The following is a 15,383-nucleotide window of genomic DNA, read 5'->3' as shown; positions in this document are numbered from 1 at the left end:
ATAGCTAAAGCATGACGTGATGCCGACACCAAAATGGGTGCCCGTTCAGAATGGGTTAAAAAGGTCAACATCCCTGTGAACACCCCGCGTGATGAATTTATCAAAACAATGAACACAGCTGTCCACTTTCCATTCATGCTCCCCAAAAGACTACAGCAGCCAAAGAGAGACAAACGTGAATATGAGGTGTTTTTTCCTGCTGGATAAACCACAGGTTTTCAAAGCAATCCCTTGCCTGATGTCACTTTGAGACCCTCTCATTGAACGGTTACATTTATTTTCAGGCACCGATTAACAAAACACACTTTAATATTGATCAAAGTCATTTGGACGCAAGGCATTAAACATTCCACATAACTTGACTTTATTACAATAAAACACACCATGCGTCCTGCAGTGAGTGTACAGGTTCTTGCATTGTAAAGCACTTCATTTGTCCATGTCTTAATACAATAAATTAAAAAAAGGCTGTGGCTCCTGAACCGGTACCCCCGATCTCTAAAGCCTCCAGAACCGGGAGTTGGAGGTCACTCAATGTTATTCAATGTCTAACTGCGGGCAAAACAGCCATTGCAGATCCTTATTATGACCTCAACGTCGGCAAAACCATACCTAAACCAGGCATGGACGTAGACTAGGTCTTTTTCAGTGACAATATACTACCAGACCTAGAATAGAGCCCTGAGGGACCCCAGTCAACAGAGTATAGGCAAGAGACACTTCAGGATAGTCAAGGAGGCCATTGTGTACGATATTAAGAGTAATAATGGAACGTTTTTAGATGGGATGTTAACTGTACAAGCCAGGAAAGAGACTTGCTCTGGTCAACATTGGTTGAACCCGCCGCTCGGCTCAAGGCATTGTGGGTACGATACTGCAGGTCCAGGAGCCACTACACTACGCAAGAGAATAAATGCACAGTAGAGGACAGAACATAAGCGATTAAGACAAAAAAGGTTATCTAGACCTCCCAGTTTCAACAAATAACCTGCCCCACACACACTGACGGCAGTGGTCCATGACTAATATAAAAGCCTCCATTTCGGGCTTCAGGAGATTGAGGAGACTAAATAACGGATTTGAAAACGCTTGCCATTTTAAATCCGTTTACTACCAAGTGCTTGTGGGAGATAACAGGATTTTTCCACAGCGGGGAAACTGACAACCAGATGGATGGCCCGTACATACAGACGTCACGATCACTCGCGCGTCGTTATACAGCTTTATCCTACAAGAAAGGCAATAAACGCACAATGACATCTGTGCTTTGTTCGATGGAATCAGACTGTTGATGTGGTGGCAGGGTTTTAATCTATATCGAACGCGCAAGAGCATTGGCGCTACACTAAGGTTCTATATGAAAAAAAAAAATAAGATTGTATAGCTTCTAAGGTCCATGAAAAAAGTGCTATACGACAGTGATCCTCAAACATTTTCATGTCATGGACCCCGGATGTATTGGGCCGCTGACTTCCATTTGAAAAGATTTTGTGCAACAAGGGACCCCGATAAGGGAAGATGTGTGTCACATTATGTGAGAAAAAAAATTGTGCAGATTTATACTTGGTTGCACACCGGTGTCTTGCACCAGAAATAGCATGATCTTTTATAAGCTCAAAACTTGTTGCGGTGGCACCCATTGAGAGCTTGCAGATCGTCTTCCAGTGCACGATACGATGCACAATGTATTAATCAGACATTACACCTTCAAACGGTTTCTCATTTTGCTGTCGACTCCCTCGAAAATCCTCGAGGACCACAGACCCTAGTTTGACAACCAGAGCCCGTACAGAACAACTGTAGGCCTATATGGTTCTTAACGGAAAACCTGCAATGTTCTTTCTGTAGAATGAAATCCATGTGTAATCTTTTCTGGGAGGCGGGGGGGGGGGGGGGGCAGGGCAGCATACATGCATATTAAGTGAGCTACAGAGCCTTTCAAATTTCTCTCGGCATAAAACACATCACATAATCAGTGGACCATCAGTGAACCTTGACAAATTCACACTCCTCTGCTGTGCTCAAATGATGTGCGACTATATAAAAATATATATATATATTTGGTCTTAAGCAGGTCCTAGATTTACATCGAGAAGGCACACGTGAAGACAACGTTCTACATGCACGGCGAGCGGAGTTGATCTTTCTTCACAGGAAGACATGGGCCGTGTCCTCGGCCATTATATTCTGCTAGCTCCCTGCAGGAAAGGACATCTACATATCGTTAGAAAAGTCGAGAGCTTGTAGATTTGATTTGAGCACTCGTAAAATGTGATCTACACACACATGTACCTTGAAATTTGCTTGTCATTTGAAGTCACAAATAATAAACAATTGTGGAAATGTCGATATACTGTAGTGTACACGTGTGAATCATTATATTCCGTGACTTAACTTTTCTCTGTGATTCAAATGAGTTTTAAAAAAGGTTAATATTTCAGTGAGTTTGAGTGCTTAAATCAAGAATACAGGCTCTCATATTTTGAAACGGTACTACAGATTATCATATACGGTACCATAGATGTCCTTTCCTTCTGTACATAACCTTGTAGGAGTGAGGATAGAGGAGCTAGGACAGAGACACACAGCCAGGAGTTTCATGCGTGTTTAGATGGGACAGTAGTGGCAGAAATGACAAAGCAACGACAGAGTTCATTCGCAGCAGTTCCAGCAAGTAAACTAACTGACAACAGTGTGATGTCAATCTCTTACAAATAAATGGTTTGGAAGGTGCTGGTTTTATTCCAGGTCAAATGACCCAACTGTCTGTGAGAGTTCTACCTATAGGATACTGTACATAGATGGTTCTACCCGTCATAGTATAGATCTAAAAAAATCTAACGGAAATGGCAAAGTGCGAACAATCTGAATGCTGTGAGAACATCCTATAGATCCATAGAAAAAATAACCCCAATGTGTACCTGACCTACATTATTTTACATTGGCAAACAAAAATTTGCAAACAACGGATTCAGTCTAAAAGCTTATGGATGTTTGCCCGACACCTGATTCATACTTTGTTGGGCGCGGGTGTCGAGCATCCGAAGCTAACAGAAAATAGCAGATGTACCGAAAAGATGTCCTAGGATAAAAATACTCCCATGACTGTTGAGACCGTTTGTCAGACAGCCAGCCGGAATATGACGCAGCAAGGTTCTGCTGTTCCATCTATCTGTCAGACGGTAATCTCACGCCTTCTAAAAAAAAAGAAGAAGAAAAATAACATTTTTGGCTGAGCTGGTGGAGAGACTGAAGAGGACAGGACTACAAACTGTCCCTCCAGAACAGAGCTGAGTTCTTACAATATTCATGTTCAAATCAGGCTCTGATTCGGATCGGTTTTGATTTCTTTCAGCCATTTCCAGGCTTGATTGTCTGCATTGAAGACAGTTCATGCTAATGCTGAGCTGTGAGTGAGGCGTCTTTGTATAAATGGCCTCTACAACATCTTAATGTCACAGGAGTTATTTTTGTAGCTCATCCCCCTGTGAAAAATAAACTAAACTAACAGAAACCTGTAGCCACTAGGGGGAGCAGAGCTTAAAGATGGATAGCTGCAGCCTGCAACTGTTGGAGGGTTTGGTTAAAACGGTGGCTCTGAAATGTAATTTCAAGCACCCACATAACTCTCAGAGTAACAGATCATTAATGGTCCATGTGGACCCATCCTTAAGGAACCATGAGGGTCCTTGAACCCCACTTTGAAAATCTAAGCAAAAACATTGCACTGAGAATAAATGGTGTTCCTGTGGAGGGATGAAGACAGGTTTGATGGCGACGATTCATTGGTTGTATACAGTACTTTATCATGGCAAGGTTGGATCATAGGACCCCCACCCAGACTTTGAAAATAAAGACGAAAAGTTACAAGGCTGTGACAGCCATGCTATTCCTATGGCAACAGGCGAGACATACGACGACTCTACAAATAATTTGTGCATACCTAAAAGCCTTTCAGCTTTTTGGGATTTTGTAAGATTGTTCCTAGAGTATCCTAGAATATTTCAGGAATGTCTGTGTGTGAGTGTATGTTTTTCCGTGTGTGTACGGAGGAAGCTGCATGAATGTCACATGGCACAAACGCCTCTTAAAAAAAAACCAACAAAAAAAACCCAACACAATCCTATAGCAGTCACGTCTACGGCGGAATTCCTTCCTTCCACAGTTCGTAAAAAAAAAAAAAAAAGCCTAGCCTTTAGAAGAGAAATGTGCGGAGAGGGGGAAGGGGAGGGGCAGCTCGGCGGAGGGCCCGTCCCGTCCAAACCCTTTCTGGTTTCTCTGTGGGACCCTCCATCCTGGGATCACTCAATTTTGTCGGGGTCGGGGTCGTCCAGGTCAATGTCGGGCGACACAACGCAGCACAGACATAGCTTCTGGGTGTACAGGGACATCTTGTCTACGGACCCAAACAAAGTGAGAAGAAGATCAATGAAGACTCTGAATGAAATAAAATTGTTGTTAATATGATTCGAAAGTGCATTATGATAGGTAGGAGATGTACAGTAGTTGGCCCTTGGGTGCATTATTATGATAGGTAGGAGATGTACAGTAGTTCATATTTTCTATTAGGCCCCCTCTGAAAAAAGTCTGGACACCCCTGGATTAGTACTTACACAATTGCTGGTTGTTGAGGTGCATCCACATGATTTATTTGAGTGAGATTCAATAGATTCAAGACTCAATATAGTCAATGTTCCAACACTTGAGACGTCCAGGCAGTTCCTATTAACCACTCATTCGCTACAGAAGCTTACAGCTTACAACGGTTATGTGGGAAAACAGGCAGACATCCTCACACATGTTAACCACATCAGGTGGTCTAGACTCTAAAGAAATGCTGAGTCAAAATCATGGCACTGCGTCTTTAAAAAGAAAATGGTTTTCTAGTGGCAACGTTCCGCATTAAGCTAATAGCATTATGTGTGTTTACTCAGAGTGTGAATAATGTTCTGCTTTACAGTATATGCTCACAATCTTCATGCTACAGAAACCGGCACATGAGCTGGATTTGAAGGTGGAAAGCTCAACTTTGAAGGGATACAATGACATACAGTCGTTTAGCCCATTCTGACCCGAGATCAGATTCACACGAGGTTTCCGCTGGACACACACTGGTCTGATGAACCCATTCTGACCTGAGATCAGATTCTAAAAATGTCAGTCGTACTTCGATTTTTCAAAAAATAGCAGACCTACAAGCTCGTATCGCGCCACTCGGTGGCGCGATATGAGCTTGTAGATCTGCTATTTTTCAATAGCTAAAGCATAACATGATGCCAACACCAAAATGGGTGCCCGTTCAGAATGGGTTAGGCATGCTGGACAATGAGCCAGTGTTACAGTATACTGCAAGTCAGACAGAGATTAGTCTGAGTTATGGATGATTTGTTCCCTGACCCAATACTTATGTGTTAAGTCCTGACTAAAAACCTAATTCCCGCTGACAAAATGTTTTGCACTGTATGCAAGTGTGAAAAGAAAGTGGTCACTACGGGCCCTCATCAAGACCATGTCTTATGCTAGGTATTCCCAAACTTTTCCAATTCCAAAGATCCCTAAATACTAATAGTCATAGCCTATGGCTGGCAGATTCCAGGTCAATAACGTATATACAGTAGCAGTGGTCCTCAAACTTGTCAGGAACCCCCAAATTGACACATTAGCTTGTGGACCCCTGTGGTTGCGCCACTCAGTTCACACGGGTGTGATTTCTTTATTTCAAGGACCCACAGTTAGATATGCACTAGGCCACGGACCCTCATTTGATACGTTTTTGATCTCTGGGACCACCCCAATCTGCACTGTAGAATCACCAGTGTTCATTTAACTCAATACCAATTGGTTCCATTAGTACACTCTCAGAGTTACAAAGAAAAAAGGGTTAACCCATTCTGACCTGAGATCAGATTCATACGAGGTTTCCACTGGACACACACTGGTCTGATGAACCCATTCTGACCCGAGATCAGATTCTAGAAATGTCAGTCGTTCTTCGATTTTTCAAAAATAGCAGACCTACAAGCTCGTAGCGCGCCACTCGGTGGCGCGCTACGAGCTTGTAGATCTGCTATTTTTCAATAGCTAAAGCATAACATGATGCTAACACCAAAATGGGTTCCCGTTCAAAATGGGTTAAAACCCATTTAGGCCCGACGTCGAAATAAAAAAAAACGTTCGCTCTGAAAGAATATATACCTATTAAAAGATTTGTGCCGTGTTTACGATGTTTTTTAAATAGCAGACCTACAAGTTCATAGCGCGCCACTCGGTGGCGCGCTATGAGCTTGTAGATCTGCTATTTTATCAATAGCTAAAGTATAACAGAATGCTTGATACACCAAAAGGGGTTCCCGCCCAACAAAGTGGGGTTTACTGAACAAACAAAAACAAATCTTTGAGTTTCAGAAATTAAAAAAGAAAAAGGCTCACCTAGCAGTCTGCGCATCCAGGCGGGTCTGGAGCTGGCCGGCAGGTGGATGCAGACGTAGTAGACGGGCGCCCCGGACAGGGCCACGCCGATGCCCACCAGGGAGTTGATGGTGTCGCTGTAGAGCGGCACCACCACCAGGAACACACTGCACAGGCAGTACATGATCGGGAAGAACAGCGACAGCTGCAGAGAGGGGGAGAGGAGGGAGAGAGGGGGGTGTCGGTGATTCTCAACCTTTTCCAATTTCAAAGACTTGAGAAAATTAATGCTCTAGCAACCTCATAGAAGATTAAGGGGCTTCATATTTTCTCCAGTCATTAAAAACGATGTTGGAATTTATAATTCTAGTCTGAATAATTTATGGTTCAAAAAAAGAATGCTGCAGTGCCCCGTTCGAAATGATTATTAATTAACGTTCAAATCTTCTCCTTTAGTCTATTTCGCATCAGGGTCGACACAGAGAATCATCAGTTTCCTTCTTTGGTCACTCCTGCCACCTGCATGGCATGCCCCCTCTGCTCTCACCGCATCCATCTAAGCTCTTCTGTGAGCTTTCCTCTTCTCTTGCATGGCAGCTTCATCTTTCTCCCAATGTGCCCCTCATCCCTTCTCTGCATACAAACCTTAGACTCTTTTGCTTCATTCACAAACCCCAACCTGGGCTGACCCTCTAATGTATTTCTGATTTTGTCCCTCCTTTTGTCACTCCTAATGAGAATCGTAGCATCCTCAATTGTGCCACCTACACCCCCTGCCTCCTGTCCTTTCGTCAGTGCCACCGTTTCCAAGCAGTACGCAGAGCATGGCTGGTCTCACTACCATTGTATACATCTCCCCTCTCACTTGCAAATGTCTCCTAACACTTTCCTCCATCCGTTCCACCCTGCCTGCACTGTTCTTCACCTCTCTTCCACACTTCCCATTACTTTGGAGAGTTGGCCACATGCATTTAAAAACTCCCTTCACTTTTTCCACCTCTACTCCTCCTTGCATCCTCACCGCTCCACCGTCCTCCCCCTCAAATCACACACGCACAATGTTTACTGAACAGTTTATACCCAGCAGCTACCTGTTGAAGACATGAACACGCCCGTCACCAAGCTGGAATGCTTCCCTTATGTTGGTCTAGTCTCCCTATCCTGGATTACCTTCCATCATGCAGTAATTACATTCATACTTCCTTCCATCTGGTTTGCTTTGTTGTACCATTTTACTTATGAAAGCCATTTATTTTTTTAGAAGGGTAGGCACTATAAGCTTTGGCTTCAGCCTACACCTTTTTGGTCTGTTTCTTTTGCAAAAAGAAAATGTATTGATTTGATTGATTTGTTATAATGACCAAAACAAATAAAACTCTACTCTAAAAACTCTACCAACAGATCTCCAAACGTGTTGTTTTGGGGAGCGCTGGTTTCAGTTCAATCAACCTCCTCTTGTGTGTCGACTAGTGAGGTGCACCCTAGGAGACATTTATACTTCAAAGCGCAACAGTATAGCGCGTACAGAGCAGAGTACAGCTGCTCACATCTGCTGCCGTGATCATGAGCGCACCTGCCGTTCTTATGACAGCGACTGGAGGTGTGGTTTTGAGGACAACTGTTTTGAATTGCTATTATTGTTCAAACACAACAGAAACCAAGGATTATATATTTCAAGGGTGAGAGATCACAATAAAAATCCTAATCATTCTTCCTCCACACTGGGATTAAAACAGCATCTGAAAGTTTGCCGTTTTAATTTGAATCCTGTTGGTCTACACTGCTAGTCTGCTGCTCGTTTTATTTAATGTTTTTTGAGTGGTGCAACCACTCCTACAACCAGCAATGTCCGTCCGTCCGTCCGTCCGTCCATCCCTATGTCCATATGTTTAGGGTACCAACAGGGGCCGCTGTTGCACCACTTACTTCAGACGGGTCAGATATTTGGACCACCTCATGGCTAAACAAGCACATACAGTACTTACTATTAGATACTCTATCTGGATATATTGTTTATTTCTCTTTTGAATATGATGACAAATGTCACCTACTTATTTACACCTGCAAACCTATGATATGACATGAGTCTGAGTCAGTCGTTTAATTAAAAAAAACCCCCCAAAAAAAAACCATTATGTCAAATGCTGTTCTGTATAAATTGAGTGCTAGCACTTACTTACTGCATGGAGTGCTAGCAGTGTGCTACTATGGATGGAGTGCTAACAGTGCTAGCATACCTTGACAGGTCGGTGCCTGTCGGGGTCTTTGAAGCGCAGGTATATCTGACTGCAGATGGACAGGCCAATGAACAGCCAATAGTTGAAGCTGAAGTAGTTGATGAGCTTGAAGACGTCTCGAACACACAGGTAGATCAGAGACATGGTACCCTGTGAAATACACACATTTACCATGTACACATTCATTGTGCACAAAAATAATAATAAATAATTAATGAGCCTTTACTGCTTGCATTACAAAATGCAAGCAGTAAAGGCTCATTATTCCACTGCAATATTCACATCCACAAGCAAGTTGAGACGTTTGTTGCTTTATGTAAGGGCCAGTCACACCAAGAACGACATCTTTCTGACCCGGGCACCTAGGCTACAACGTAGCTTGAGGTTACATTGTGAGCCTGGGTTCGAGTCCCGATCATGCTGGCCTTTGCTGCGCGTCACTCCCCATTTCCTGTCAGCCTACTTTCCTATGAATAATAAAAGGCATAAAAAGCCTCAAGTAAATCTAAAAAATAAATAAAATAGTTCTAACTCAAATTGTATAGACGAGCATGATCTTTATGATCGATAGAAGCATTGACAGCCATTCAAAATCTAACAGACGGATGTGATGAAAGTTTTGAGATGAGAAACCAGGCTAGTAATGAGACCATATGAAGCTAATGCTAGCCTTTAGGTCAACTGTCATTACCTCAGGTAGGGTGCAACTATTTCACCTCCTTATAATTAACATTAACTCAGAGTATCCATAGGATCCTATCACATCAGCACTCTGATCTCTCTCTCTCCCCCCCCCCCTCTGTGGAGGGGGGGGGGGGGGGGGGGGGGACAGAGTGTTTGGTGACACCATTTCCAGAGTGTATTAACATCAGATGTTCGCATCAAAGACATGCAACAAAGCCAGAACTGAACCATAAATAGTCCAATTAGCGATGAATGCATTTAGTTAAAATGACATAATCGGTCATCTCGCAGAACAATTACATAAATCGGTCATAGCTGTCTGGCTACGCGAGACAACAAAAGAGCTGCATGCAAGGTTTGTACCCACAGGTGTTTTTACCCCATTCAACGCATTTAGACCCGATCAATCCGGGACAACATCAGTGCATGTCACATTTGTTGTTGCAATATAAATAGCAACATTCATTTTAATTTACAGATTAGATTTTTATCAGAATCTTTTTATTAGGATTTAGAAGCCGTTTTTGGAATCGACCTCAAGTCTGAATGGGTTAACCACATATCTCTCTAGACTATTGTTTTTTGACCCCAAATCGCTTCGCCAAAAATAGCCAAGCTTGTAGATCTACTTTTAGATTGTTGGAGAAAACAATGTCATCAGGAAGATAAGAACATGGGAAAACAGGACGAGATTAAAATCACCCACACACACGTAAACCAGGTTAATACCCAACACGACAGCGCCAGTAAACAGTAGACTCCTTGCCAGGGACCCGATTAGCCTGTGGGGTTACCAGTGAGTGTGTTCGCATGAACGCACATTCCATCATATTTAGAGGGAATAGAGTATTTTGTTGCCGTGGAGGTACGTCCAAAACATTCATTTTTTTTGTAATCATCATTTAAAAAAAACGTTTAAAATAGTGAAAATAGCCAATCTACAAGCTCACAAGTTTATGAGCTTGTATATCTGCTATTTTCACTACTTTTGTACAACACTCTTGTATGACAAAGAATGTTCATTTAACCCATTCTGACCGGGCACCCATTTTGGTGTCGGCATCATGTCGTGCTTTAGCTATTTAAAAATAGCAGATCTACAAGCTCATATCGCGCCACCGAGTGGCGCGATACGAGCTTGTAGGTCTGCTATTTTTTGAAAAATCAAACTAACAACTGACATTTTTTAGAATCTGATCTCAGGTCAGAATGGGTTAATCAGACCAGTGTGTGTGTCCAGTGGAAACCTCGTATGAATCTGATCTCAGGTCAGAATGGGTCAAGGAAGAGGGTAAAAAAACAAGGTTGAACTATGGAGATAAGAGGTACTGACGTTGAAGAGCAGGGCCGGGATGGGCGTTAAACACTTGACGTGGATCATGGACAACATGTTGGGCAGGTGGCCCTCCCTAGAACCCACGAAGAACAACCTAGGAGAAGAGAGACATGTTCATGTCCATGGAATGAAGCCTAACCCTCCCTAGAACCCACGAAGAACAACCTAGGAGAAGAGAGACATGTTCATGTCCATGGAATGAAGCCTAACCCTCCCTAGAACCCACGAAGAACAACCTAGGAGAAGAGAAACATGTTCATGTCCATGGAATGAAGCACAACAACTTATTTTATTGCCGTTCTACATACAGCCTTTGCTTTCATGAATTATCAGAGACCATTAGGGTTTTAGGGATGCTTCTGAACATGTATTCTATCCCATTCTGACCTGAGATCAGATTCTATAAACGTCTTCTACATCCTGACAGTTTTCTGATAAAGCTATGTTTCTATGTCAGTCGTTCTTCGAATTTTCAAAAATAGCAGACCTACAAGCTCGTAGCGCGCCACTCGGTGGCGCGCTATGAGCTTGTAGATCTGCTATTTTTAAATAGCTAAAGCACGACATGATGCCAACACCAAAATGGGTTCCCGTTCAGAATGGGCTATTGCTACTTCAAATACTCTTTTATTGCCGTCATTGACATTTTGCTAAATGTATACTCTGAATATACTGTAGTTAAGTCTACAAACATAGTTTGGCAATTTGGCCCGTCTACAGAAAATGGGACAAAAATAAAGGTTATTGAATATAGTATTGTGCATGAATGTCACGGCAAAGTTTCTGACCTGGATGCAGCGATAATGGAAGAGTTAAGTCCTCCGTAACAGGAGATGGCCACCGACAGAGGGATGAACCAGCGAGCCCAGCCCAGCACATCATCAGCAAAGGTCTGCAAACACATTCAAAATGACCTTCCTTACAGTTCAGTCAGATAACTCACGAATAGGTTGAACAAATATTTATTGTAGAATGAGAATACAAGTGCATATAACATTTTATCTTGGCCGTTTGGCTCTGCTACAGTTTTCTCCCTGCGCGGCACAATTATAGATCAAAGCAATAGTAGGGAGATAGATATACAATAACAACAACCCCCCCCATGGGGAACAGAAACAGCAGAGCCCACTGGTGGTGCTGGGGTGGTGGTGGAAGCAAACCACCAGGAACGCATACAGAGGAAGGAACGCAGGAAGAATCCAGACTTAGGTGAGCTACCTAGGTACCATCCTCGAGGCTAATCTTTCCGGTGATAAAATGGCCACCAACGTAATCAAAAAAGTCAGCCAAAGAACAAGATTCCTTTACAGGATCTCCTCACTGGTCAACAAAAACACCGTGAAGACCCTAACAGGAGCCCTCGTACAAGGTTTCTTTGACTATGCATTTTCCTGGTCTCTCTCGAGGGGGTGGGACTGTGACGCTCCATACACCACCAAGATACCCATGTACCCGACTCTAAATACTTCCTTAGTCCACACCCACAACACTAGAGGGAGTGCAACAAACCATGTGCAACGCAGATTCAGCACAAACAATTATTTTCTGTCCTATGCCACCAAAATGTGGAACGCACTAGCAACAGTCATTAAGACATGCAAATCCCTTGACTCCTTCAAAACCGCTCTCAAAGGGCACCTACGGACGGTTGCAAGTCGAAACTGCCCCCCCGTAAAATCTGAATCCCGAAATGTTGCAATTGTTCGCCTCTTAAAGATCCCTTGTACGTAGATCTGCCGTGAGCTTGTAGACCCATTTTTGCCCCAGAACAGAGATGCTAGGGTTCGCTTGTAGATCGGCCATTTCCGCTGCATGAAACCGCCAGGACGTTAACTTGAGCACAAATTGAGCTTAATCCCCGGCTCGCAGTAGGGCTCCTTAATAGCCTTCATCTGCCCACTTGTTCCTACGGGAGGAACGCTAACCTCCTTATCCTCATCCTGTGCTCCTGCTGTCAGACCCCAGACCCACTGGGGGAGACTTCCTCCTCCTTGACAGCAGAGAGGCGACCTTTCAGCCCAGAGAGGCCAGACAACGGTGGCGCGACAAGCCGGAGTCCGTCTGACAGCCAGAACACTGGAAGAAAGACCTCACCAGTTTGATCTCATCTCTGTTGTTCTCATATGTCCGAAGCTGTTACTTTTCAGGATTCAAAGTTATGCAAATTTCAGGATTCAAATAAAAAAGGATGCAAAATTACAAGGACAGAATCTGTCGCTTCGCATCACATTTTGAGCTTGCGGACCTGCTAGTTTTTATGTTTTTGTGTGAAGCTGTAGTATAATCAAGTAGGGTGTAAAGTTCCAAAAAGAAACACAAAAGGTTAGAATACGCATAAAGGACGTCTTTGCCGACGGCATCTCTGCGACCCTAATTTACACTGACAAAAAGACGACAGTGGTGGACCGCTGTCCCCCTCCTCCCCTCGCGGCACAGCGGAAGCCGTCCGTCACTCGACTCATTAACCGGAGTTAAGCCTTCCATCCACATGTCTCGACCGCTTTGAAGGTCACTTCTCAGACGCCGTGAGAATGCAAGACTTACTGCCATGCCTCAGCAACGGCACGTTGGAGGTATTTTATAAGACCGCTTTAGGTTACATTGGTGAAGAATAGAGAAATGTTAGGGCTGCGGTCAGGAATCTCATTATTTTAAAGGACAAGGACACTTGGGTCTCGTCACATTTTTGGAGGGCATAAATGTCAAATGCCAGTCCACAGAAATAATTACATTTAAGAGAATTAAAGATTATTTCAATATATAGTATAATTACCAGTGAAATAAAAATGCAGTTTATTATATAAAATAATTTACAAAAGTCTAGAAGGTTTATTTTTTAAAGGTTTTTAAGGTTATCTTTTGTTTTGCCTCTTTCTTATCATTTGACATTTTGGCCAATGTTTGACCAGTTTTAAGTTTTAATACTATAGTATAGTTTGTTGATTACCTTTGATGCCGTAATGGTCTTTTGTCTTTGCCTTCTTACTTTTCTTGATTACTTTTGATGCAGTAATGGTCTTTTGCCTTTCCTTACTTTTTATTAAAAAGGTCTTAACCCATTCTGACCGGGCACCCATTTTGGTGTCAGCATCATGTTATGCTTTAGCTATTTAAAAATAGCAGATCTGCCCAGGCCGTAGCGTAACGGTCTGGGCACCGGACTGGTGATCCAGTCGCAGTGTGCCGCGGGTTCGACTCCCGGACCCGACACGGCCTTTACCGCATGTCATCCCCCCATCTCTCTCCCGTTTCCTGTCAGCCTACTTTCTATCCCTTAAAAAATCAATAAAAGGCGTAAGCCGCAAAAAAATATCTTAAAAAAAAAAAGAAAAAAAAAAAAACAGATCTACAAGCTCATATCGCGCCACCGAGTGGCGCGATACGAGCTTGTAGGTCTGCTATTTTTGAAAAAAATCGAAGAGCGACTGACATTTCTAGAATCTGATCTCAGGTCAGAATGGGTTCATCAGGACCAGTGTGCGTGTCCGGCGGAAACCTCGTATGAATCTGATCTCAGGTCAGAATGGGTTAAAAGTCCTTACATTGACCCTTCATTGTCATATCAGGTTAAGAACCACTGGTCTGTACCATGCTTGCAGGCTTAATTCTGCTCACGTCCCGGATGGCAGAGGTTTAATTGTCTCCACCAGGCCGAAGGCATGTGGGGAGAGTATGTTTTGCACTCCGTCCGTCCGCGTGTCCGTCCGTCCGTCCGTGTGTGTCCGTGAACAGCTAATCTCGGCCACCGTTAACCCGGTCGATGCCATATTTTGCACACACACTCCCTGGATGCCAACCATGAACCTCTGCCCCAAACTTTCCAGAACGGCCTGTTATAGCGCCACCAGGAGGCCGCTTTGTGCAAAACAAGTTTTTGCACAGTACACCTACAGATTTTGTCCAAACATCACGCAAATTGGTACACAGTCTCTCTAGAGCCATTCAACGAAACGGGTCTTTCAGATTTATCAGACTCCATCCTGATTGGTTAAGATTGGCTTCCAAAGTTCACAGGAGTGCTCAGTTTCAAACAAAATGCTGCAAATCATGAACACATCGCGTGATTTCCGTGAAATTGTGCACCCACATTCCCACTAGGCCGAGGACGAAATGCCACATGAACAATTTCAACTCAGCCTCAAGGTGGCGCTATAACTGGCCGAAAAGTGTTTTTACCTCTAACTGCACGGATCTGTGGATAACCTGGTGGAGACCTGTGCCCGGAAGGGCACTTTTTCTAGTTACCTCTGGGATGGACAGACAGGCATTTACACATTCACGACGGGGATGCTCACCACGGCCACCGCCTCGCTGGCCAGCACCGTGTCGGCGTCCATGACCACGTAGTAGGCCACGTTGGTGAAGATGTAGATGATGGTGACGATGGGCATGGAGATGGCGATGGACAGAGGCAGGTTCCTGCACGGGAAGACAAGAGGGGAAACAAAGCCACCTTTACAGTGAACCATTCTTGACCCATTCTGACCGGAGATCAGATTCATACGAGGTTTCCACTGGACACACACTGGTCTGATGAACCCATTCTGACCTGAGATCAGATTCTAAAAATGTCAGTCGTTCTTCGATTTTTTTTCAAAAATAGCAGACCTACAAGCTCGTATCGCGCCACTCGGTGGCGCGATATGAGCTTGTAGATCTGCTATTTTTCAATAGCTAAAGCATGACATGATGCCGACACCAAAATGGGTGCCCGGTCA

General features: G+C 43.7%; 1 protein-coding gene across 1 annotated transcript in view; it reads right to left on the bottom strand.

The window, feature by feature from the left end:
- Positions 1-298: 298 nt before the first annotated feature.
- LOC310871431 (Y+L amino acid transporter 1) overlaps positions 299-15,383 on the bottom strand; it is a gene marked incomplete at its 5' end in the record, with an annotated part of 23,811 nt that continues 8,726 nt past the window's right edge. Inside the window, 6 exons of the mRNA XM_083782959.1 lie at positions 299-4,396; positions 6,430-6,613; positions 8,646-8,795; positions 10,663-10,759; positions 11,454-11,557; positions 14,961-15,084. Of these exons, the coding sequence (XP_083639085.1) occupies positions 4,302-4,396; positions 6,430-6,613; positions 8,646-8,795; positions 10,663-10,759; positions 11,454-11,557; positions 14,961-15,084 (754 nt within the window). The 3' untranslated portion in view covers positions 299-4,301. The remainder of the gene's footprint in view (positions 4,397-6,429; positions 6,614-8,645; positions 8,796-10,662; positions 10,760-11,453; positions 11,558-14,960; positions 15,085-15,383) is intronic.

This window comes from Protomyctophum parallelum, assembly GCF_964188405.1.
Source record: "Protomyctophum parallelum genome assembly, chromosome: 1".
NCBI classification, from domain to species: Eukaryota; Metazoa; Chordata; class Actinopteri; order Myctophiformes; family Myctophidae; genus Protomyctophum; species Protomyctophum parallelum.
The sequence above is the reverse complement of the archived record's forward strand: the minus strand, read 5'-3'. Positions and strand labels throughout refer to the sequence as shown.